The sequence below is a fragment of the Hyaena hyaena genome, unplaced genomic scaffold, assembly GCF_003009895.1.
Source record: "Hyaena hyaena isolate Hyena2069 unplaced genomic scaffold, ASM300989v1 scaffold_4, whole genome shotgun sequence".
Lineage (NCBI taxonomy): Eukaryota > Metazoa > Chordata > Mammalia > Carnivora > Hyaenidae > Hyaena > Hyaena hyaena.
Window position 1 is genome coordinate 8,702,977 of NW_024080636.1, and position 23,774 is coordinate 8,726,750.

At 56.9% G+C, this 23,774-nt stretch overlaps 1 protein-coding gene across 1 annotated transcript; it reads right to left on the reverse strand.

Annotated features, from left to right (window-relative positions):
- Window positions 1–300: 300 nt before the first annotated feature.
- On the reverse strand, window positions 301–23,605 carry IL17REL (interleukin 17 receptor E like). Its single transcript, XM_039235187.1, has 16 exons — window positions 23,504–23,605; window positions 19,458–19,485; window positions 5,995–6,144; window positions 5,715–5,824; window positions 5,365–5,479; window positions 5,099–5,143; window positions 4,702–4,841; window positions 4,439–4,510; window positions 4,305–4,359; window positions 3,640–3,803; window positions 3,526–3,570; window positions 3,211–3,268; window positions 2,854–3,026; window positions 2,579–2,659; window positions 2,340–2,397; window positions 301–1,260 (listed from the first exon to the last, which is right to left on the reverse strand). The coding sequence occupies exons 1-16, from the start codon at window positions 23,603–23,605 to the stop codon at window positions 1,235–1,237; spliced, it is 1,422 nt and encodes a 473-aa protein (XP_039091118.1). The 3' UTR covers window positions 301–1,234.
- Window positions 23,606–23,774: the final 169 nt, after the last annotated feature.

Consider the following 23,774-nt stretch of genomic DNA (forward strand, 5'->3'; position numbering starts at 1 on the left):
GACCTGGACACCCCCCTTCTCCCACTCTCCCTGCCACACGTGGCCCCGCTGGGTGTCGGCATCCTCAGCCTGTGGGGTGTCCTCGGGGGACAGCCTGGGGGCTCATACGTGGTGGGGGGCCGGGGCAGGGGGCGGACAGCAGGCTCTGTCTGAGGCCCGTGGTTCTGCCCTCGCCTCCGGCCCCATTGTGACAGGTACACGTGTGTGCCATAACCCTCCCCCACCCCACGTGCCCCAGGGGGTTACCTCACCCTGCAGACCCCACGTCTGTCCTCAAGGGAAGAGGCGAGCTAGGTGGGCAAGTGTTTACTGGGTTTGCCCCCCCCAGTCTGCTGCCGGCAGCAGCCCCCATCAAGGCGGGAATGCGGGGGCAGGGCCCTGCTCGGGAGGGGGTCGTGCATTTGAACATGGCGGCACAATGGGGGCCAGGCCCGGGGTGCCTGTAGCAGGGGCATTGTGGTCAGGTGGACATGGAGCCGGACACCAGATGCGGGGGGGCGGCCCGGCCCGGGGTGTGGAAATCAAGCTGCAGGGCTCAGGGTCCTTCCGTGGTCCTTGAGCACAGATGGCACATGGTGGCCCTCGGTGAGAATGACACTTCACATCCTGGTGGGTGGCCCCTGAGGCCACAAGAAGTGACCGTCTTTCGCTGGACTGGCTGGGCTGCAGGAGGTGACCTGAGCTCTGGGAGGGGGTGCAGGGGGCCGGGGGAGGCCCAGCCTGGGCAGTGGGGGCCACCCAGCGTGTGGACAGTCGTGTGGGAGCCCTCTGCGCAGGAGCTGGGGGTGGGCCTGAGCCAACAGCCTGGTCAGCTGCAGCAAGCGGGGGTCACACGCTGCTCTCCGGGCCCATCACGCGGGGGCCAGGGACGGTGGCCTTGACCACGGGCTGTCCAGGGGGAGCACGCACCAAGCTGAGAGCGGACAGGTCAGAGGCCAGGCCATCCGGGAGAGAGGCAGCCCTCCAGCCCTTCCGGAGGCCTCCAGCAAGGGGGTTCAGGAAGGGGTGGAAGGTCCTTCATCTGACCCAAAGCTCCCGGCCAGCTTGAGGGTCCCCAGGGAGCCGCGGGCGGCCGGGGAGACGGAAGGCGGCCGGCCCCACAGCCAGTGTCCAGCCGAGCCACCTCCGAGTTCTGAGGGCCTGGCTTTTGCTGCCAGAGGTTCAGGGGCCCAGGAGTGAGCTGGCCTCCTCCGCACCCCAGGGCACTGGCTTGTGCTCCATGAAGCTCCTGGCCTCAGTCTGCTGTCCCCTGGGTGGCAGCTGGAAAGAGAGGAGTGGGGTGCTGGCTCAGTCTGCACAATGCCTCCCCCAGCTCACCCCCAGCTGTGTGGCAGGAGGAAGAAAAGGGGGCCGCAGGCTCCAAATGCTCCAGGCTCACCGGCCAGGCCCTTCCAGGCCCTTCCAGGCCCTTCCAGGCCCTTCCAGGCTGCCTGTCCGGGAGAGCCAGTGGCTGGCAGCAGGCACATGTCCTGTCTTCGGGGGCAGTCCACCTAGACCCCAAAGCAGCCCAGGCTCTCTGCTCACGGGCCCCCGGGCACCTGGCGGGCAGGTGGTGGAGCCCTGCTCCAGACACAGGCCCTCAGGGTGACCATCACCCCTCCGGCCTGTGAGCTGTTGGAGGGGGTCTTTGTTGAGGAACGGGGACCCAGACTCAGCTGCAAAGCTCCTCTGGGGGCTGGGAGGGATTGGGGGGATACAGGGCCAGGCCACCAGCTTTGCGAAGGGTGCCAGCCGCCCAGGTGCCCGGGTGCCAGCCCACCCTCCCCACCTCCCTCTGCTTCCAGGGCCCCCACCGTCTGCTCTCCGCTCAGCAGCCAGGAGGGTTGCGGCACAGGCACCCGGCGCCCTTCTCATGCCCCGCAGGCAGGGCCGCCCGCCTGGGCCACACCCAGGGCCCACGCGGTTCGCTCTGCTTCCTGCTAAGCCCGAGATCCCGGGGGTCTGCGCCTAAGCGGGCTGGGTGGGTGAAGGCGGGTGACGATGTCCCGGGTTCTCCGACAGTTGGAACCAGAGCCCTGGCCAGCGGCGGTGGACACGCAGAGGGGAGGACGCAGCTCCGCGGGTGCCCAAGGGTGGAGCGCAGGGGCGGGCCGGGCCCCTACCCCTGTCCGGCCTGCCTTCGCCCTGGCTCAGAAGCCTGGCTTGACTCCAAGGCAGGTGGCGCCTCTGTCCCCCACTGGTGCCCCATCTCCCGAGCGGTACCCCCCACCCCACCCTGAGGGTGAGAGACAGGGCCCAGCTCTGAGCTGAGGTTGGGGCCCAGCCCTGGCCTCCTGCTGCCCATGAGTGTCCACCCCCCCCCACACCCCCGTGGCCCGAGGCCCAGCTCTGGCACTCACCGCACTGAAGGTCACACAGCTGCTGGGGGGCGGAGAAGTGCACGTCGGTCCTCCAGCCCTGCGGGGGGGGGGGTGCAGCTCGGTCAGCCTGCGGCCCCCTCCTTGCACCCTGACTGCATCCCCCAGGGCGACAGCCTGGAGAGGAGCTTTGGGGGGCAGGATTCCCCTGGGCTGATGCCTGGAAAACAGGTCTGGGACTGGGCAGGTGGGTGGGGGCTGGGTGGGGCAGCACCGCCCACCTGGATGCAGGTGCCGGGGTCACAAGCCTCGTCCCTGGGAATGTCCACGAAGGCAACTGCAGGGTCGGCCACGAAGTCACCCTGGGTTGAGAGAAGAGTCGGTCGTAGGAAGTGGGGGTGGGGGGCAAGAGCGGCCGCACTGTCCCTATGGCATGCGCACACACGGCCAGCGCCCACAGGGCAGAGCCCTGCACCTGTCCGCACCGGGCGGCCTCCAGAGGCTGACCCGGGAAAGTGAAGGGGCCAGCCACCCTCCGCCGGCAGTGCCCACCCACCTGGCTCACTGAGGCTGCAGGGAGGGGCGTGGCCTGGAGCGCTGAGCCACAGGCAGGGGGCCACGTCTCCCTTTGGTGACACAGGTGCACCCTGAAGCTGGCCTCGCTGGGCGAGAAGAAGGTGACCCGGAGATGGCCCTGCGGTGCTGCCGGCTGGATGGTCATCTTCCAGGCTGTGGGGTGGAGGGGTTGAGGCCCAGCAGCCCCCCGCCACTTCCGCTCCCCGTCTCACTGACCCAGCACCCTGTCATCCTGCCTGCCTGGCCAAGAGGCTTCTATGTGAACGAAGAAAAGGGCGTCATTTGCTGCATCGAATAGCAAGGGCCTCCCTGCCCTGCGGCCCCGCCGAGAGCTCACCTGGGAAGCGTCGCTGTTGGAAAGGGCACCTCACCCAGAAGCCCAGGCTGGTGGAGAACTGCAGAGAAGCCGCGAGGGGTAAGGCTGTGGCATGTGGGGGGCGGCTGGGGGGCGGCTGGGGCCTGGGCCAGGCTGGGCCTCCCTCCTTCCCGCAGAGCCCTTCAGCTGCACCCACTGCCAGACAGGGGGCGGGGCAGAGGGGTCACTGGGAGGCTGGACCCCAGGGCCGGACAAGGTCTGGGAGTGAGTGTGGCCCGACCCCGCGGCCTCCCTGCGGCCTCTCCCTCGGTGCCAGGCGCTGGGCCGCCCACTCACCTTCAGGCAGAGCTGGGGCTGCGTGTCTACCAGCGGGTACTGCACCTGAGGGGGTGCTCAGGTCAGGCCCTGGCCGTCTGTGCCCACCCCCACCCCCGCCTGGTGGCCACTCACCCTGCCTCGTGCGGGCCGGCCCGAGTGCTCCAGCTCGTGGCATTGGGCCCCTGGCTCCGGGCGCCAGCACAGGCTCACGCGGGCGCTGACGGGACAGGCGGGCTCCCAGCTCAGCGCCTGGTCCCCGGGGTGGTAGCGGATGGCGTCCCACAGCGCCTCTGTGTCTGCAGGGACCCGCCCCCGGGGACCCCGGTCAGCGGAGCCCAGCACCTGCTTACCCGACCATCGGGTCACTTCGAGACGCAGGTGCAGCTTTCTGCAGGTGTCCGGGGCCCTAGCCCAGGGGTGTGCCTGTGCGTGCGTGCGCATGTGTGTGTGCGTGTGTGTGCACGCGCCCATGCAGTGTCAGAGAGTGGAGCCCAGCACAGGGTACCCCTCCTCCACCCCGCAGACGGCCGCTCTCAACAACACTTGCTTCTTCCGGGTGAGCCAGGCAGGCACGTGCACTCACGTGTACCGGTGCGTGCACGCGGGCGCGCATACACGTGAACACACACGTCTGCAGATTCTGCCACTGAAAAGGCTTGCTTGGGACACACTTCTGTCTACATGTTGTCCGAAGCAAGCGTAAGCACCTGGGCGGGGGGGGGGGGTGCCCACCTTGCCAGGCACCTCGGACCCGCCCGCCTCCCGCCCGGCCCCTACTCCACACCAGGGCCACTTGCCATTTTCGAAGGGACAGGCCTGCATCCGCACTGCGTCAGGGGTCGCAGCCCAGCCCTGCGGGAGGGGCCGGGGTCAGCGCAGGTCCTGCCCATCCCTGTCTCCTCCCAGCAGCGAAGGCCGCACTGTCACTGACCTCGAGGCACAAGCATGGCAGCTCTTGGCTGTAAGGCAGAGACACGGCGCGGGAGACCCTGTTCACTGTCACCTGCAGCGGAGTGGAGGCTCGGGGACTGGGGGCCCGGCGGGCGGGCAAGGGGCCGTGATGGCCTGGCGTAGGTGGGGTGGTGGGTGGGGCCGGGCTCGGGAAGTGGGGCGGGACTTGGGTGGGGGGTGGGGGGTGGGTGTGTGTGGTCTGGGCCCGGAGCCGGTGTCCCAGACGGGGGAGGGGGGGCTCACCCGCACGGGGGCATCCACCTCCTCACAGGTGAACCACTTGAGGCAGAGCCGCAGGTAGTAGTCAGAGTCCCCGGGGGCCTCCGGCACTTGTGCCAGAATGACCTTGCGGCTGCGGTCCACCCAGTAGGAGAACTTCCCGGCTACAAAACGGCGGCAGGTGGAGGCCACGCCGGGACTAGAAGTCACTGGACACAGGTCCTCTCCTGTCCTGGGAGCCTCGAGGTCGTGACCCCTGCTGGACCCAGGCATTTGGGAATCGCCCACCTGGGGACCATCGTGATTTCCCAAGCGGGGCGGACAGAGGATCCCAGCGGGCTGGCGAGTCAGGGCCTTGCAGAGACCCAGGGGGCTTCCTGGGGCTGCGGGGCTGTGGTCCCACCCACGGGCGGGGCCTCACCAAGGCAGAAGGGCAGATTCCTCCCCACGTCTCGGTCTCTGCAGTCTGCAAATGCACAGGCAATGGCGGGTCCAGCCGCTCTGTCCCCAGAAGCCGCACCCCCGCTGGGCGTCTGCCCTTGTCTACGGAAGCCCCACCCTCCAGGGAGGCCGGGCCGCCTGCTGGGAGCGTCCAGCATGGGAGCCTGCCCCTGACCCATGTGCCCCCCTCCTGGGGTCCCAGACGCCAGAGGCAGCCGTGCCCAGGCCAGTCCCACGAGCTCCCACCTTCCACGTGGTACTGTTGATCCAGCTGGACCCCACAGAAGTGGGGGACTGTCCTCAGGGTGACGTAGAGGCTCTGAGCCACGCTCACTTCGAAGCAATCAAAGTGCACCTGGAGCTGGGCAGGTACAGGTGTGAGCCAGGGGGACCGGGGGTCTCCAGCTACCCATCCGCTGCCAGCTAGCTCCGCCTCGCACAGCCGGAGCCCAGCCGAAGGGGTGCCTATTCCTTGGGCCTTGGGTGGGTCAGGTGTCAAGGACGGGAGGGCACCCAGGGACAGCCAGGGGACAGCTGCTCCCGCCTGGCAAAGGCTTGGGGCTGGCTCAGCAGGACTGGGTCAGGCGCTGCCTCACCTGCTGCCCCGCATGTAGTCGGCGGGAGGCCCTGGAGACCCGCACGCTCTGACACTGTGTCTCCTGCGTGTCGAGGCTCATGGAGCAGGCCTCCAGGCCCCGCAGGCTGTCTGGGGGAGGGGAGGGGCCGGGCAGGGCTCATCAGATGTGCAGCTGGCAGAGCCCCCCTCCCCCTCCCCCGCCCATCGGATTGGTGTGGAGTTAAAGGAGCCCTGAGCCCACCACCCCGCTTCCTGGGTGTTCCCACCCTCGCAGTCAGCACGGCCCCGGGGCCTCTCACCGTGCAGCGTGAGGGAGGCCTGCACGCGCAGGAGCAGGGAGCAGCCATCCTGGGGGGCACACCTCATGGCAGTGGAGACCATCAGGGCCCCCAGGATGGACCTGGACATGGACGTGGGGGATTCCCGGCAGAAGCTGTTAAAAATGTTCCCTGAGGCGGAGGGAAGGAGGGTGAGTGCCAGGGGCGCCCAGCGCCGGGTGAGGCTTTGTGGGGGCCCAGCCTGGGGGAGGCCCTGGGAGTGCGTGTCTGGGGAGGGGTCCTCACGGTCTTGCCCTATCGGAGTGCTGCCCCCCACCCCCCCTGTGAATAGTGGGCCTGCCCTGAGCCGACTGTCTGTTAGGGATCAGGAGTGGGGCCAGGCCCGGGAGCAGGCCACCCCTGAGCCTGGGGAGCTGCTGCTGCACCTGGCCCGCAGGGGTGAGTGGGGCCTGCCTTCCCATTAGCTGGGAAGCCCCATCGCCCGCCTTCAAAGATGAGCACCAGAAGAGGCCTGCTAGGGGCACCTGGGTCATGACCCCGCCACACAGCCTCAGGCTCTGGTCACAGGCCGGAGGCTACCCTGGTGCAGGTGGACCGGCCCGGGAGCCTTGGCGGGGCCGGGGTCTCACTTCCGGGCACTGGGGCTGAACAGCAGCTGTGGCCTTCACTTGGCCAGGCTGGCAGCTGGGGACCTGGGGGACGGGGAGCTAGTTCCACACGAGCCACGGATCGCTGGGAAGGCCTGTGCCCCACAGAGCTGGCGGCCAGGTGCCCTCCTGCACGCGGGGTGTGGCGCGTCTGCGGGCGTGAGAGATGGCGCTCAGGCCTGGTGCCATGTGAGGTGGAGGAAGTAACCCCGAGGGGGGACCACGTGTCCAGGAAGGGGAAGGTGTGTGTGCTCAGTGGGCGCTTCAGGGGCTCAGAACCCCCAGGGCCCTCAGGAGCACATGCGGAAGACGTCACTGGGGACAGAGCTCAAGGGGAAGTTCTGCAGGCACCACAGCCCATCAGACCGGGTGGAAGTGCTAACGTGCGAGGCACATGGGGAGCAGAGGAAGACGGTGCACCAGACGCCTGTGCGGTGAGACCGAGGCAGAGGCGGACGCTCCTCCAAGTCCCCAGCACTCGAGGACCAAGGCGCTGACCTGAAGGCACGGGGCAGCCATCTCTCCCCGAGCCTGGGGACCTTCTCCACATGCGATGCAAGTAGGTGGGCTCTGGAGAAGGCAGGTGTTTGCAGGAGAGCAGTGGCCCGGCCCCGGGGACACGGATGGACGTGCTGGTGTAGGCAAGGCACTGTGGAGCCTGCCCCGCAACAGCCCATACTGACTGGCTTCAGAAACAGACTCTGCAAGATCTGAAGATTTCTTTCATGGGAGAGAAGTCAGCTCTATGGATCCCACTGTGGCCAAGACAGAGTCACGGAGGTCCGGTTGGCCCCCCTGCCTGACACAGCCTGGAAAACCAGACAAAATACGTGGGGCAAGGGTTTCACAACATGACACGGGGAAGTGAAAGAGCATGGTGTCCCGGCCACAGGGGACACACAAGTGAGTTCCACAAATGTGTCAGTGTCTTGAGAGTGTTTCCAGAGTGTGGCGGACGGAGGGGCTCAGGGGGAGCCTGGCACCCTCCCTGAGTCGAGGAAATGGACCAAAGCACCGCACCAGCAGGACGGAGTGTGAGGCAGGAGAGTCGGCTTCAGGCAGAACCGTGGAGAATGGTCGCCCTGCCGAAGCTCAGGTCAGCACACGCGTGTGAGGGAATTACTGGGGCAGGGAAGGAACCAGCTCAGAGGATCTGAGGGGAGAGTGTCCTGCACTCGCGTGGGGCCGAAAGTAGTCCCTATTCTCAGCCAGACACTGGGTAGGTACCACACACGCAAGAGTCTTGCCTCAGTCGCGGATAATTAGCCTCAGACTGATTGCTGCTCTCATTCTGCCCAACATGTCTTAAAAGTAAGATCCCCCAAAGTTTAAGCTGTTTCCAGGTAACTTAACTGTATGCCAGGAAGGCCTCAACAATATTTGTAGGAACAAAAATATATATCCAGCACACAACAGGGTAAAATTCACGATGTCTGCCATCCAATAAAAAATCACAAGACATGCAAAGAATCAGGAAAATACAATCCATAATGAGAAGAATTGATTAATTGAAACTGATATAGGTATTAGAATTGGCAGTCAAGAACATTAAAACAATTATTATAACTGTATTCCATATGTTCAAAAAGTTAATAATAGACATGGAAGATTAGATAGATAGGTAGATCTCAAATCCAACTTCTAGATAAAAATATAATGTCTGAGACGAAAAATACATCAGATGGGATTAATAGCAGATTAGACATTAAAAAAAAGAAGATTGGGGAGCCTGACATAGCAATAGAAATTATCCAAAAGTAAATGGAAAGAGATAGTGATGATGATGGTATAATAACAGAAGCATTGGCAGGACAACCTGAGTGACCTGATGCACATGGAATTAGAATCCCCAGAGGGAAGGGGGAATGAAAAAAAAAAAACTTGAAGAAATAATAGATATGTCCCCAACTTGATGAAAACCGTAAACTGACAGATCGAGAAGCGTGGTGAGTGCCTAATGTAAGAAAGATGAGAAAAATTGTGAGGCACACCATGATCAACTTGTGATAAAGGGAAAATTATAGAAGCCACAAGAGGAAAAAGACACATGTGTTGAGGAACAAAGGCAAGGGCAACTTCAAGTGTCTGGTGGGAAGAGAGAGCAAGGCGGGAGGAGAGCCTCCAAAGACAAACCTACTAACCAGGAGCCCTCGCACGGGGAGGTCTCTTAGAGTGAAGGGTAAATAAAGACCTCATACATAAGCTCATCAAAAGGCCCAACCTAAAAAAGAAAAGTCCCTTGGGTAGGAAGGAAAATGGGAATAAATGGAATAAAGAACATCAGAAATAGTAACCATGTGGTAGATACACAAGATATTGTCTTATTATTTAAATCCACTTAAAGGATGACTGACTGTTTAAACAAAATAATAATAAGAATGCGCTGCGGGGTTTAGAACAGGTGTTAAGGGGAAAGGCGTGACTCCAACAGCACAAATGCCCAGAGGGCAGAAGTGGCGCTGCCAGCGTGGGACAGGGTGGGACAGGGCGGGATCTGGGCCGCTTGTGAAGTACTGCGTTACCCCTTGAAGGGGGGTTAGAAGGAGGTAAAGGTGTATACTATAAATGCCAACAAAAAAAATCCAAAAACCAAAACAAAACAAAACACCAAAGCAATCACTAAAACAACATTTTGAACTATTAAGTCAACTAAGAAGATAAAATGAAATCACACACACACACACACACACACACACAAATAACTAAGAAGGCAGAAAAAGAAAAAGTTAATGAAGAAGAGATGGAAACAACACATAGGAAGAAGATCAATTTAAACCTAACCATCTCAACAATCATATTAAATGTAAATGATACCTTAGCTAGGCAAAGATTTTCAGACTGTATAGAAACTCAAGACTCAACTCTAAACTGCTTATAAGAAATACACTTTAAATAGAAAGACCCAAATGCAAGAAGACACAGCATGCTAATGCTAGGCAAAAGAAAGCTGGAATGGGGGCGCCTGGGTGGCTTAGTCGGTTAAGGGTCCGACTTTCGCTTAGGTCATGATCTCGCGGTTCATGGGTTTTTTTTAAAAATAAAAAATAAAAAATAAAAAAAAGAAAGCTGGAATGGTTGTTACTAGACAACATGGATTTCATGGCAAAGAATATTATCAGGGATACGGATATTCATTTCACGATAATAGAGGGAGCCATTCATCAGGAGGACACAACAGTCTTAAACTGATGTTATGCACTTCGCGTCAGTTTCACAGGACATAAAACAAAACTGATTCACCGCAAAGGGGAAGAGACTAGCCCACAACAACAGCTGGCTGCAAGTCTTTCCTCTAGGCAGAGGCAGAAAACCAGAGTAGGCAGAAAACCAGAAAGAATATGGTGACCTTGTATACCACTGTCTACCAGCTTGACTTGATTGGTGTTTACAGAGCTCCCCATCCAGTGACAGCAGAGTCTGCATGCTTCCCAAATGGAACGTCTGTCAAGATAGACTATATTCTCGCACAGAAAAGTCTCAATAGATTTAAAAGGGTTCAGATCAAACAAACCGTCTTCTCTGAGCAAAATGGAATTAGAGATCAATAAAATATTTCTGGAGACTTCCCCAATATTTGAAAACTAAGCAATACACTTCTAAAAAAAAAAATCCTTGAGACAAGGAAGAATCAAAAATTAGAAATTACTTTGAACTGAATGAAGATGAAAAAAAAAACCAACATATAAAAACATTTGGATGCTGCAAAAGCAGGATTAAGGATAAATCTGTAGAAATTTGTAATGTAGAAGAAACTCCTACATTAGAAAAAAATTTCAAATTAGTGACTGCAGCTTCTACCTTAAGGAACTAGAGATAGAAGAGTAAATGTACGCCTAAACTAATGCTAAGTTATATGTCAATTGTATCATAAACTAGGGAAGAAAGAGGAACAAAACCCAAAGTAATCCGAAAAAAAGGAAATAATAAAGATCAGAGTGGAAACCAACGAAATAGGAAACGGAAAAGCAATTGAGAAAAGTCGATGAAAGCTTATGTTCAAGAAAGAAATACGACCAGTTCTACGTGGATTTTTCCAGAAAATTGATGAAGAGGGAATAGTTCAGAACTCATTCTCTGATATCAAAACCTAACAAAACCATTACAAAAAGAGAAAACTATAGACACCCTATGACCACAGAGTAAAAACTCTAAAAAAATTAAAATTTTAGTAAATGGAATCCAATAATATATAAAAGGATAACACATACTTATCAGGTGTGGTTTGTGCTAGGAGTGCAAGATTGGCTTTATGTTAAAAAATCAATCACTATAATTAACTACGTTAACAAATTTTGAAAATCACATATGATCATCTCAATAGTCATGGCCAAAGTATTTTACAAAATCCAATATCTAATCCTAATAAGACCTTTCGGCAAACAAGAAAAGTAAGGGAACTTTCTCAATCTAATGAAGGTCGTCAGTGGGAAACATAGTTACTATCATGTTCGCCAGTGAAAGAAGGATGATTTTCCCTTAAGATCAGGAACAAGCCCGGGGTCACTGATCTGATCACGTCTACTTCACGTTGCAGTAAGGATCCTAGTCGATGCAGTAAGGCAGGAAAATAAACGTCCTTTTTCAGTTTGGAAAGAAAGAAGTAAAGCTGTCCTCGGGGCGCCTGGGTGGCTTAGTCAGTTGAGCGTCTGACTTTGGCTCAGGTCATGATCTCGCGGTTCGTGGGTTCGAGCCCCGCGTCGGGCTCTGTGCTGACTGCCAGCTCAGAGCCTGGAGCCTGTTTCAGAGTCTGTGACTCCCTCTCTCTCTGACCCTCCCCTGCTCACGCCGTGTGTGTCTCTCTCTCTCCTAGAAATAAATAAAAAATTAAAAAAAAAAAATAGTGTTGGGTCAACTGGATGTCCATATGCAAGCCATAAAAAAAAAACACCTTGAATCCATACCTTGCACTATATATGAGGTTCACTCAAGATGGACTATAGATTTAAATGTAAAACCTAAAATGGTAACATTTTTAAAAGAAAACACAGTGGGGCACCTGGGAGGCTCAGGATGTTGAGCACTGGACTCCCGCTCAGGTCATGATCTTGTGGTTCATGAGTTCAAGCCTCGCATCAGGCTCTGTGCTGACAGCGTAGAGCCTGGAGCTGCTTCACGTTATGTGTCTCCCTCTCTCTCTGCCCCTCTCCCACTTGCTCTCTTTCTCTCAAAAATAAATAAATATTACAAAAATTAAAAATAAATAAATAAAAGAAAACATATTTTAAAAAAACAACCTTTATGACCTTGAGTTAAGCAAAAGTTTCTTAGATACCACACTGATTCATGATCACAAAAGAAAAAACTGATACATTAGACTTCATCAAAATTCATCTTTGAAAGATGCTGGTAAGAGAATGAAAAGACCAGTCACAGGCTGAGGGAAAATACTTGCAAATCATGTATCTGGTGAGGACCTTGTACTCAGAATCTGTCAAGAGCTTTCCAAACGTAACAGTAAGGAAACCAACAACCCAGTAAAGAGTAATATCTGGACAGATTCTTCTCCATGGAAGATGAAAGTGGCAAGAAAGCCCGTGAAGAAATGGTCGACATCGATAGACCGTAGGGAAACACAAACTTAAACCACAATGAGCCAGTGTTACCTGGAGAGGCTCAGATGGAAAGAACTGACTACACCAAGTGTAGACAAGGCTATCGCAGAATAAGGATCCTCACACACTGCTGGCGGGAACATAAAATGTCACAACCACTTTACAACACAATTTGGCAATTTTTTTAGAAGATAAGTATACGCCTACTCTATGATACAGCTATTCCCTGCCTTGATCTTTACCCAAGAATAATGAGAAAGCCTTGCTCATGAATGTTGATTGTGGTTTAGTTTTTAGTAGCCCAAACCTGGAGACAACCCAAATGTCCACCCGCAGGGGGGTGGGCGAACAGACCGTGGTATAGCCATCCAGTGGAACAGGCTACTGACACATGCCGCGCACGGGTGAATCTAAATATAATGATGCGGAGTGAAAGAAGCCAGATACAAGAGGACTCACTGCCTGGCTCCATGCAGCTAAAATTTTCGAAAATGTGAACTAATTGCTGTGGAAAGAAAGCAGATATGTGGTTGTCCATTATCTTGACAGAGGTAATGGTTTTGCAGGTAAAACCTGAGCAGACTGAGTATTTAACATATAGAAGCCAATAATGCTACAGAGGCAATGTCCTGCTCTCCGCCCACGTGCAGTGTGTGCGAGGGTAGCAGGCGTCTGTGGTGGGATGCGCTGAGCTCGGCCCCATGAGAGGGGGTTTCTCCCAACTCAGTTTAAATTTATACAAGACCAGAGGCTCCTGGGTGGCTTAGTCGGTTGAGCGTCCGACTTTCGCTTAGGTCATGATCTCGCGGTTCGTGGGTTCGAGCCCCGCGTCGGGCTCTGTGCTGACTGCCAGCTCAGAGCCTGGAGCCTGTTTCAGTCTGTGACTCCCTCTCTCTCTGACCCTCCCCTGCTCACGCTGTCTCTCTCTCTCTCTCTCCTAGAAATAAATAAAAAAAAAAAAAATAAGAAATGGTCCTGACGGCCCTGAAAGACAGGCACTACCCCTGGGTGCCACTCAGAAACAGAAGTGAGTCTGCTCTGGGGAAGCCCCCTTCGTCCTAGGCCTTGGAGAATGCCAAGAATCATTTCTCAGGGGCACTGAGCAGACATACCATTTTTAACGTTTATTTATTTATTTTGAGAGAGAGGGAGAGCCCTTGAAAGTGACCACAGGTTGGGGAGCAGCAGAGAGGCGGAGCCCCAGGCAGGCTCCTCACTGTGAGCGCAGAGCCCCACGCGGCGCTCGAGCTCACGAACCGTGAGATCATGACCTGAGTCAAAACCAAGAGTCAGACGCTCAGCTGACTGAGCCTCCCAGGCGCGCTGAGCAGACAGACATGGAGACAAACAAATAGGCCAGGAAACAAAGCGCCAAGAGGGAGAAGCCTCAGAGGCGGCGGGCGCCGACGGCTCCGAGTCCTCCGGGGACAGGACGGGGTGGCGGGTGCGAGGTACAGGCCACCGTGCCGAGACCAGCTTGAAAACACGTGCGGTGGGAAAAACTACAAGGAGGGACTGAGCGCATTCCAAAGAAACAGATAGAATTTCTAGAAATGAAACCCCCAGAGATAGAAATTAAAAATACAACAGATGACTTCAGGAGCAGACTGGACTTCAGCAAAGAGAGCCTTAGAGAAGTGAAAGATCACAACGAATGACCCAGAGGACGGCGGAGAGACGGGGAAACACAGCAGACACATGAGGAAATGTGGAGAACGAAGAAAAATGGCCAAGCGTCTCCTGCGTCCCAGGAGGGGAGGGAAAGGGCAGGACGGAGGTCACAGCTAGCTTTTAAAAGGCTCACCCGACAAAGTAAAAGTCTCCCGTATGAATATAGTTGCAAATCCTAAATCAAACTGCAGCAATTTAATAATTCAGTAGACGTGACCAGATAGGATCTGGTTCAGGACTGCAAGTGCAGTCAACATGAGAAAAATCTATCAGTACAATTCACCTCCTTAAAAGATTAAAGGAGAAAAACCATATGATTATCTTCACAGATGCACAAAGTTTTCATAAAATTCACTTCCTACTCATGATAAAGGATGCTTAAAAAACTAGGAAAACAAAGGTACCTCCTTGTCTAGATCAAGGTCGTCTACTTCAAAGGCCCCATACACCTACTATTTAATGGTAAGCCCCGGGAATCATTGCCATAAATATCAGGACTCAGACAAGGGCTCCCCATTCAACATTGTCCTGGTGATTGGAGCCGGGGTCATGAGACCAGAAACAAACAAAACTCATAGGTTTATAAAGGGTCATCATTTGCAGAATATGTGATTATTTATGTATAAGGACTTAAGAGACTCAATAGAAAATTTATTAGAAATAACAGAGGTTTTTTTTGTTTTGCTTTGTTCTTAGAGAGAGAAAGAGAGAGAGCTGGGGTGGGGCAGAGAGAGGGAGACAGAAAGAGAATCCTGAGCAGGCTCCATGCTGCCAGCACCAAGCCCAACATGGGAGTCGAACTCATGAACCATGAGATCGTGACCTGAGCCGAAATCTAGAGCTGGATGCTAAACCAACTGAGCCACCCAGGAGTCCCAGAAATAGAGTGTTTAACAAATCAAGTTTTGGACACAAGATCAATATACAAAAGTAGCATTGCTCTACACAAGCAAAACCAAACTGAAAATATAATAAAATAAGGACACTGTTTACAGTACCCTTCAGCCTCTGAAGACCATAAGTAAATGCTTTGAGGAAGACCTAAGTGAATGGAAAGGCATACCATGTTCATGGTTGGGAAACTCAAACTGATGTCATTTCTGTCTCAAATTAATTAATAAATTCAATGCAATTTCTACAAAACTGTGTGACGTTGTAACTAATAACAAATACATTGGTCTGTACCCATTATCTGGTGCAGAGATCCTAAACCCCTTGCTGTTCTCTCCCAAGGGAGAAGAGCCTGGAAGGTGTCTCTGGTCCTTCATAACAAACCACTTTCAACCACACAGCTGAGTTTATGTGAATGAGGTAAGTTCTGGAAACCCTCTAAGGATGGGGGCTGGTTGCCATGGAAACCAACCACATCATGACATCTGTGGACGGAAGGGGAGCTGGAGGTCAAGTCAATTACCAAAGGCCAACGAATTCATCAACTGTGCCTTGTAAACCCTCCATAAGAACCAAAGCAGACACGGTCTGGAGCATTTCTGGATGGGTGAGGACACGGTGCCGGGAGGGTGGAACCCCAGAAGGCAAGGGGTCTCCGTGCTCCCCTCCCCCACACACCGTGTCCCTGCCTCCCTTCTATCAGGTTGTTCTAGAATTATATCCTTTTATAACAGATTGGTTATCTGGTAAGTAAAATGATTCTTAGTTCTGTGACCCAATCTGAGGCTAAACTGATGGTCCAGGTAACATGGAACTGAGTTAATTCTTTGGCAATATTAAAAATCACACACATTGAAAATATCTACTGATATTTTCAGTAAATCTGACAAAGAATCCACAATTCGTATTGAAGAAATAAAGGCGTATAAAATGTTAAGATCCTTTTAAAAAGCCGTTTATTGTAAAACTGAAATTCAGATACTGAAAAGCTCATCTCAAAAAACAGAGCTTTGTGGATTATCACAGAGCAGATGGCCCGATTGCCGCCAGACAACGGGGCCCCGGCCAGTCGAGCCCCGTCACTCACCCCAGAACCAGCACGCTGACTCCGTGGTGATGGCCTTGCGTTTCGTTACGGTTTAATCACACGGATGTGCCTCTTCACGCACTACACGTGAGGCTTGCCTGTTTGTCAAACTTGGCTCATCCGGTCTGTCTGCACGTCTCCTCCTCTTTGCCAATTCAGGGTCCCCGTCAGGCGTCCTGGGGGGCAGCACGGCATCCGTTGTGTTCCTGGTAAATCGGCAGCAGGACCCAGGGGTCTGGCTGCACTCAGGGTCTAGGTCTTGAGCCGGACAAGAGCTGGTGTCGAGCACCTTCACGAGGGGGATGTGTGTGGGCCTCGGCCACCCGTGATGCTGCCCCAGCACCTACGCCATTGGGAGACGCGAAGCGGTGATACAATTCTACTGTTTTGTTTCCACGTATGCGCTGGAATACCTACTTCCTCCAAGGTGGCGTTCACAGAAGGCAGAACAAAGGCTTGATTCTTTCCTTTATTTTCTCGGTTTTCAAGATGATGAAATGATCCCGTCATCCACAGAGGGTGAAGGGCTCCATTTCTTTAAAACAATATCATTTTGAATACATGGGTTGACACATGGGTTGCAATTTATTGCAATTCTTATTCTTTTTTTAAGCTCAAATAACATCCCCTCGGCTAATAGCATCTTCTTCAGGTTGTCTCCCAGGTACCTTGGAGCCGCACCAAGCGCTCCCCGGTATGACAAGAGGTCCCAGCTCTTCTCGCACATTTTCTGCCCCAGACTGGGAACCCGCCACTTCTCTCAGAAGCCCTGCCTCGTTCCTTTTGGTGGAAAATGGTATTTTAAGACCACAGCCTGGACACTAGCGAGGCCCATGGCTCTGCATTGGTCCTTGGTTCTAGAGGTTTTCTGTGGAAAGGGTGGCAATATATTTATATACATGTAAGTATGACTCACAAGGTCATACTCATGTGACGAATTCAGAGCAAAGGTTTTACTTCACCTTTTCTATATGACATCTGCTTCTCCTTTCTCCCATGCCGAAAACGCAGATGCTCAGGGACATGGGAGAAGAGAAGGCTACCCTGTCCTGTCCGTCGCTCGCTGAATGCAAGTAACATTACAGACGCGAATCTCAGTCATGGCACTAACAGTCAGCATGATGAGAAATGGTAAAAACATGTCTTGACATATAATTTCCTCGTTCTTCCCCATTTTTTATGGTTGTTCTCTACCTACATCATCAGAACATAAAGCTGCGACATACCACACTCTCTCCCTTTGACATACACAGTCTCGGTCTCGCAAATAGCCGCGGATGTGATTTACTCCCCTAATTCTGATGTTCGTTTCATCAGGCAGTTGACTGTTCCTCACAGGAACAGACCACTAGCAGACTCCTTGTAGGGGCCTCTGGGGTCAATATTCTGGTGTCCCTGCTTGTATCTACCTAAAGGTTGGCTTTACTTTTACTGAAATACACTTGACACACAACATTGTGTAACTTTAAGATATACAACCTGTTGATCTGACACATTTATGTATTACATACAATATGGCTGTTGACGCATCACAGCAATTCTACTGGGTCACATAATTATCTTTTCTTTTTTTAGTTTGGGATAATTAAGATCTAGTCCCTTAGCAAGTTTGACGACTGAGAGACAATATTGCTGTAACATTCGCTGTGCTGTAGTTTGTCCCGTCTGATCTAATACACTTTTCTTTCCACTGTAAGTTGCCTGCTCTTTTTGCCGACATGGCCGTAAGATTTTTCTCTTTCTTTTTATGATCCAGTGGTTTTACTAGAATATGTTTCGGTGTTAGATATTCAGAACCCATGTTCGTGGGTCTGTGGTTTGCCCTTTCGATAGCTAGTTTCCAGAAAAAAAATTTTTTTCATCTTCTGAGAACTGTAGTTCTTAGTATTTGTTCTTCTTCAGAAAGAAGAAATAAACATCATCTGTATTTTGACATTATTTGCCAACCTGTGACACTTACCATTTCTTCACACATCATTTTAATCTTTTTCAGTTCTTCTTTATTTTTTAAAAATTATTTTAAAGTTTATTCATTTTTGAGAGACAGAGTGTGAGCAGGGGAGGCGCAGAGAGAGGGAGACACAGAATCCGAAGCAGCTCCAGGCTCCAGGCTGTCAGCACAGAGCCCGACGCGGGGCTCGAACCCACGAACCGTGAGATCATGACCTGAGCCGAAGCCGGACGCTTAATCGACTGAGCCGCCCGGGCGCCCCTAGTTCTTCTTTATTTTTTAAAATTTCCTCCTTTTCACCTTGTATCTCTCCTGGATGTTTAATATCGGGTCTGTTCACACAGGTTCTTCTAATGTAGTCTTCATTCCTAAAATTATTCTTCCTTTATCTCTAATTCTGTGCATCGTCACCCCACCTCCGAGAATTCCTAAGTTTGAAACAGAAGTCACGGTTTGCGAGCGTTTCTGGCGCCCTGTCTGCGGGGACGTTACGGCGCTGATTCCCTGATTACGTCCAGTCCAGCGCGTTGCTTCGGACCAGTTCTCCTGAGCGGCCCGCAGGGGGCGCAGCTCCGGCCTCAGGGCGCCCCCACCCTCCCGCCGCGTCTGCGCCGCGTTTGGAAGCGGGGAGACCGCTCCCCGGTCCGCGTGCTCCTGTACCTCCTCTCTGGCCCCTGCTGCCCTCGCTCTGCTCCGCCTTGACGGCACCCCAAGGTCCCTGGTGTGGGGCCGTCTCCCGGGGGTCCTGGAGCTGTGGGGGCGCCGACAGCCGGCTCCCGCCGCGGGTCGGGGGGGGGCCACGGGCGCTCATCAACGGCTGGAGCTCCAGGCCTCCCGGGGCACCGCCCGCTCACCTGTGGCCGCGCCCCCGTGTCGCCCCGCCGCCCAGCTTGCACCTGCGGGCGCAGGGACGCGGGCACAGGGCCGGGACGGCGCGCGGCCGGTCGAGGAAAGGAAGGAACGAGAGGCTCGCGTCGCAGGCCACCAGCGCCGGGTCAGCGAACCATCCAGGCCCCCCCCCCCCCGTCCCCTGCGGCTGGAACATCTGACCCCCCCCCAGTAAGAGGTCACACTGCGCTCCCACCTCACACCGGGGTGGCAATAAACCCCAGTAAGTTAAAGAGCTAAATGAAAACGACGCTTTAAAACCTTTAGAAATACAGCAGAGCAGGAGACGGAGACACCACCCCCCGGCGGGGAAGGGGTCCTTAAAAGATCCCCCCAAATCCACAAACCCATTAAAGAGGAGAATGTGATCAGGTCAAAGTGGAAAACTTCTAGATGGCCTTCCCGTCAAGGGAAGCAGAGAAGCGCTCTGTGGCCGGAGGGGGACCCCAGCGACAGGCGGGACCCCCGATGAGCCAACGGCCACCGGACAAAAGCCATATTTAAACGGGGGTCACTTTGCATTGGACAAAGCTGGAAGAGTTGGTAAGAGGAACTGGGGTTCCATACACCGCGGGTGGGGAGGTGGCCGCGAGCAGTGAGGCAGGACCTGCCGCCGCAGGCGCGCAGCTGAGTGCGGGCTGCTGGCCTCGGTGGTGCACGGGGCACCTCTGGGGGACACACTGGCCCGTGAGGCAGGCCGGGAAGGCCAGTGCAGTGACTGGGAGGGGACAGGGCGCCCTGGTGACCTGGGCCGATGAGGGCGGGAAAGGCAGCCAGTCCCCCTGAGATGTACTCACGGTTCCCTCGGCTCTTGCAGGCGAAGCCCTGAGGACAGAACGAGAGAGGGTGAGAGGTCGGCCTGGCCACTTCCTGTCCCAGCCCCTGAACCCGGCCCCCGGGGGCCTCACTCTGCAGGGGCCTGGGGGTGCGGCAGTCCCCCATTCCTCCTCAGCGTCCGCGTGGGCTGGCCCCGCAGAGGCCCAGCCCAAGGCCTCGCACTCAGTGGTCAGTCAGGGGAGTGTGTGACTCGGACCCCATGGACCGGCGGGTCCCGTGCCCTTAACTAGCCTCCCAGCTTCTACTGCTGGTGCTCGCAGCCCCCCAGCCCCCGGCCGTTCTTTATGGGAACCTTGGCTGAGTACCCCCTAGGCACTGATTAGGTGCTGGGGTTCACTAATGAAAGAAAATGGGGAAAGACCCTGCCTTCGAGGAGCCTACATTCTGAGACGCGGGCACAGCCCAGACCGGGAGACGTCAGCAAGTTACACTTTACGCCAGAAGCTGAGGGGGACTGTGGGGTTCCAGAGCAGTCAGGAAGTCTGCTCGGGGGAGGCCGCGGAGCCACGGGGTACCCGGGCAAGGGCCATGGACAGCGTGTGAAAACTCTCTGTCCAGGCTGGTCCCCAGCGGCTCCCACCCCCACCCAGCCCCTGCCTGACCGAGGGGGCCCAGGCCAGGGGGCGTCTGAACTGGGGACCAGGTTCACACGGTGGCCGGCCGCGGGGGAAGGTGGCTGGATGCCCAGGCTGCGGACCTCATTCAGTGGGTGGGCTGTGAAGTGAGGTCGGGGGTGCTGTTCTGGGAGCCCACAGGCGGCAGGGTGGCTGGGGCCTGGGCACCAGGCGGGGGGCGGGGGGGGGGGGGGGGGGGGGGGGGGGGGGGACCGTGCTCCACAGCGCCCCACATGGCAGCAAGGGGCATTGGCCGGTGGTTCTCCGCTCCCTTCCAGAACTGACCCTCCTCCTCTGGACGCAGGAGGCGAGGCAGCTGGGGGCTCAGAATGGAGCGCAGGCCCTTGCTGGTAGGCAGGTGGGGAAACGCAAGAATGCAGCCCGGCCCACCCCTGCCCTGCCCTGCCCGCGGTGCGTGGAGACGCCCTGCTGGGGCTCCACCGCCGCTCCCGCCCCTTACTAAGTGTGCTTTTATTTTGGAACAAGGTTAGATTTACAGAACGTCGTGAAGGCAGTCCCGACCGTTTACCCCTAACATCAATATCCCACGTCACGATGGTGCATTTGTGAAAACTAGGGCTCCGGTGCTGGTGGGACCCCATCAGCTCAACTCGTTTCCACCAGCACCCGCTTTCTGTTTGATGCTGCATTCAGCCTTCCCGGACTTTCCGCCGCTGTCACCACCCCATTTTCTGGCCACCGTGCTGTCTCCCTAGAGGCTGCTGACGTGTCCCGCCACCCTCAACCTCCAGCTCCCACAAAACCTGCCGAGGTCAGAGGAGCAGACGAGACCCTACGCCTCGGTCCCCCAGCCCTGCCCATGGCCCCCCGGAGAGGAAGAGACCCCAACGGCCTGACCCCAAGGGCGCTGACCCAGGGGGTGGCCAGAGGGCTCTGCTTAGAGGAAGGGCTGAGCCCACAGGGGTGCCCTCTCCAAGTTGGGACGAGTGGCCCCTGGTGGCCGCACGAGCAGCAGAAGCAGGGCCCCATCTGCAGCCCCGAGTGGATGAGGGAGGGGTCAGGCTTGGGTCCTCCGCCACCCTCACTGCCTGCCCCAGCCTCCGATGCCCGGAAGCCCTCCCAGGTATCCACTGTCTTCCCCGTGACCTGAAACTATTCCCCCCACCCCGGAGCTCACAGAGGGAGGGGGCCCCGGTGTTTCCCCGGAGGTTGAAGGGCATGCGTGTGTCCTGGCCACTGGGCACCGCCCGCCCTCTGGGAACTGCCTGTCTGTGCCTGTGCCTGAAGCCCCCCGCGGCCCAGCAGCGGGGCGGGGTGTCTGCTGGCCGGCCCTTCGGTGCCCAGGGCCTCTGCCCTCTGGGACACGGAAGGAGGGACCAGCAGGGACAGAGATCAGGCCAGAAGGCACCTGTGGGCAATGTGGCCCAGGGTCGCTGGTATACACAGAACTCCCAGAGGGGCGGGGGCGGGGGTGGGGTGGGGGGAGGCTGGCTACACGCCCCCGGGCCCTGCCTGAGGGTGGGGTGGGGACGGAGAAGTGGCCGCGCCTCCACCTCCCTGGGGTTTTCCGTTGGGCTTCTCGGGGCTTCCCGGCCCTGCGTGGGGGCTGTCTGTGCAGAGGGCCCCCCCTCCAGGAGCGTGTCTCTGGGGCGGGGTCTCCGGCTTCCCCCCCACCCCCCATTGCTTCCCCCGCCGGGCCTGAGCTCCAGCCGGAGGAGAGGGCCAGTGTCCTGGGTTCGCCCTGCCTGGGCGGGTCTGCTCTGTAGAGCCCAGGGTGGCGTGACCCCAAGCGCTGGGGAGCCCCCCCCCCAGGCATCACTGGCACTGTGGTCCTCTGCTTCTGTCCCCCCAGGCCTCGCAGTCAGCTCAGCGAGGAAGGGTTTTCACGGAACGCTTGCCAAGGCCGTGAAGTCCTCCTGTGGGTACATGTGGGCTGGAGGGGTCTGGGCGCAGGCGTGGGGGCCCCCAGGGGCTGCCTGCCCCCCCCCCGGCTCCCTGCTCGCCTCCTCTCCCGAGCAAAACCCCCTTCTGAGCCCGCTGAGGCCCCTCCCTCAGCCCTCAGCTGCCCGCTGCTCCCTCACCCCTGCCCCCAGCCCCACGCCCAGCCAGGCACCAAGGTGGCTACAGCTCCCCCGGCCAAGTGCACAGTGAACCCCTTCCCTGCTCTGCTCTCCCCTTACCCCCTCCTCTCTTCTTCTTGAGGATTTTTTCTCCTCCTCACAGCCGCTGGGTCTGGGGGCTCAGCCCCACCGCCCCATCATGATGGGGAGCTCAGCAGGGGCCCGGCCAGGCCTCCGCCCATGGCCCGGTGCCCTCACCCGCAGCTCTCCGCGTGTGACGGGCCTCTCAAACCCCACCTTTCAAAGCCAAGTTCCCTTCCCCAAAACCTCCCCTCAGCACCCCCGGGCCTCCCACCTCAGGAAACCTCTCCGGCAGCCGAGTGGTGTTCTAGGGGCCACTTTGATTTCTTCCCGGGCACCGGGGGCCCTGGTCCTGCCAACTCCACCCGCAAAGTGGGTTCCAGGAGCGCCCTCCTCCCCCACCTTCACTGTGGGGGGGCCCAGACCTCCGTCCCCCCACCTGCACCCACCCCTCCTCCTCCACCTCACTGTGGGGGGCCCAGACCTCCGTCCCCCCACCTGCACCCACCGTTCCCAGGTGCAGCCAGAGGGAGCCTGTCCCGGGCCCTCACGGGACCCGCCCCTACATCTTTTGTTGTGCGCTGTACCAGTGAGAACACAAAGGTCACAGGGCACACGGTGGGCCCTCAAAGTTTCCTCCACCCCATGTTCATGTTCGTTCTGTGCCCACGCCCCTGCTGCGTCCCCCTCTGTTCCCAGGACCCCTTCTAGGCCGCGTACCCACTGCGCTGAGACCAGTCTTGGGCACTGGGGGCGCCTGCTGGGACACGGGCACGGGTCCCGCGGCAGGTGCTGCCGGAACACCTCCCTCAGGTAAGCCTGAGTCAGCTGGGCCCTGGTGAAGAGCCCTGGAAGCCAGCGTTCCCGAGCTGCAGCCTCGGCCTGCGGCTCCCTCCTGCCCGGGGGGCGGGGGGGGGAGCTCCTGAGCGTTTCCTTAGCGGGCGGTGCACACAAGCCCCGCACCGTGGGTGACGAAACATGTGCGCGAAGCCGTGGGGGGCTCCCGGCAGAGGCGGCTCACAGGTGCATTGGCCTGTCCCCACCCCGAGGCTCGCTCGCAGCCAACATTTCCCAGGGCAGCCCTGTAGGCTCGGCCAGCACCCCGCAGGGTTCCCAGCCACCCCCCGGGCCTCTTCATCACCCGGGGCCTCCTGCGCCCCTTGCCTGCCCCCCGCATTCGTGTGAGGGTGCCAAGCCAGTGCCCCCCTGCGGCCCAGCGCCCTCGCACCCGAGAGCAGGAGAGGCCACCTGACCACACACAGCACGGGGGTCGGGGGGGCAGGGGCTCACCTGAGAACAGGAGAGGCCACATTCTGCAATCTGGGGGACGGCCAGGCTCTGGTAAGTGCTCCAGGTCAGGGAGAGGAGCACCACAGCCGGCCCGGCCAGCATCTGGCCTGTGCGACAGCTGCCACGGAGCATGGCGAGGGCACGCGTGAGGGCGAGAGGCGGGACGCTGCTCGTCGCCTGCCCAGCCCGCAGCTCCAGCCCCAAAGACAAACGGGAGAGTCTTGAGTGAGTTTGCTCCCCGGGCTCCTGGTGGAACGGAGCCCAAGTGGGC

What these genes read in the sequence shown, in the direction of transcription:
- IL17REL (XM_039235187.1), bottom strand. Translation starts at nt 23,605, where the DNA reads ATGCTGGCCGGGCCGGCTGTGGTGCTCCTCTCCCTGACCTGGAGCACT. An exon ending in AGCCCCAGCTCTGCCTGAAG is followed by an intron (nt 3,269 to 3,525) that starts GTGAGTGGGCGG and finishes GCTTCTCTGCAG; the next exon opens with TTCTCCACCAGCCTGGGCTT. An exon ending in ACCCCGGCACCTGCATCCAG is followed by an intron (nt 2,398 to 2,578) that starts GTGGGCGGTGCT and finishes CCCCCCCCGCAG; the next exon opens with GGCTGGAGGACCGACGTGCA.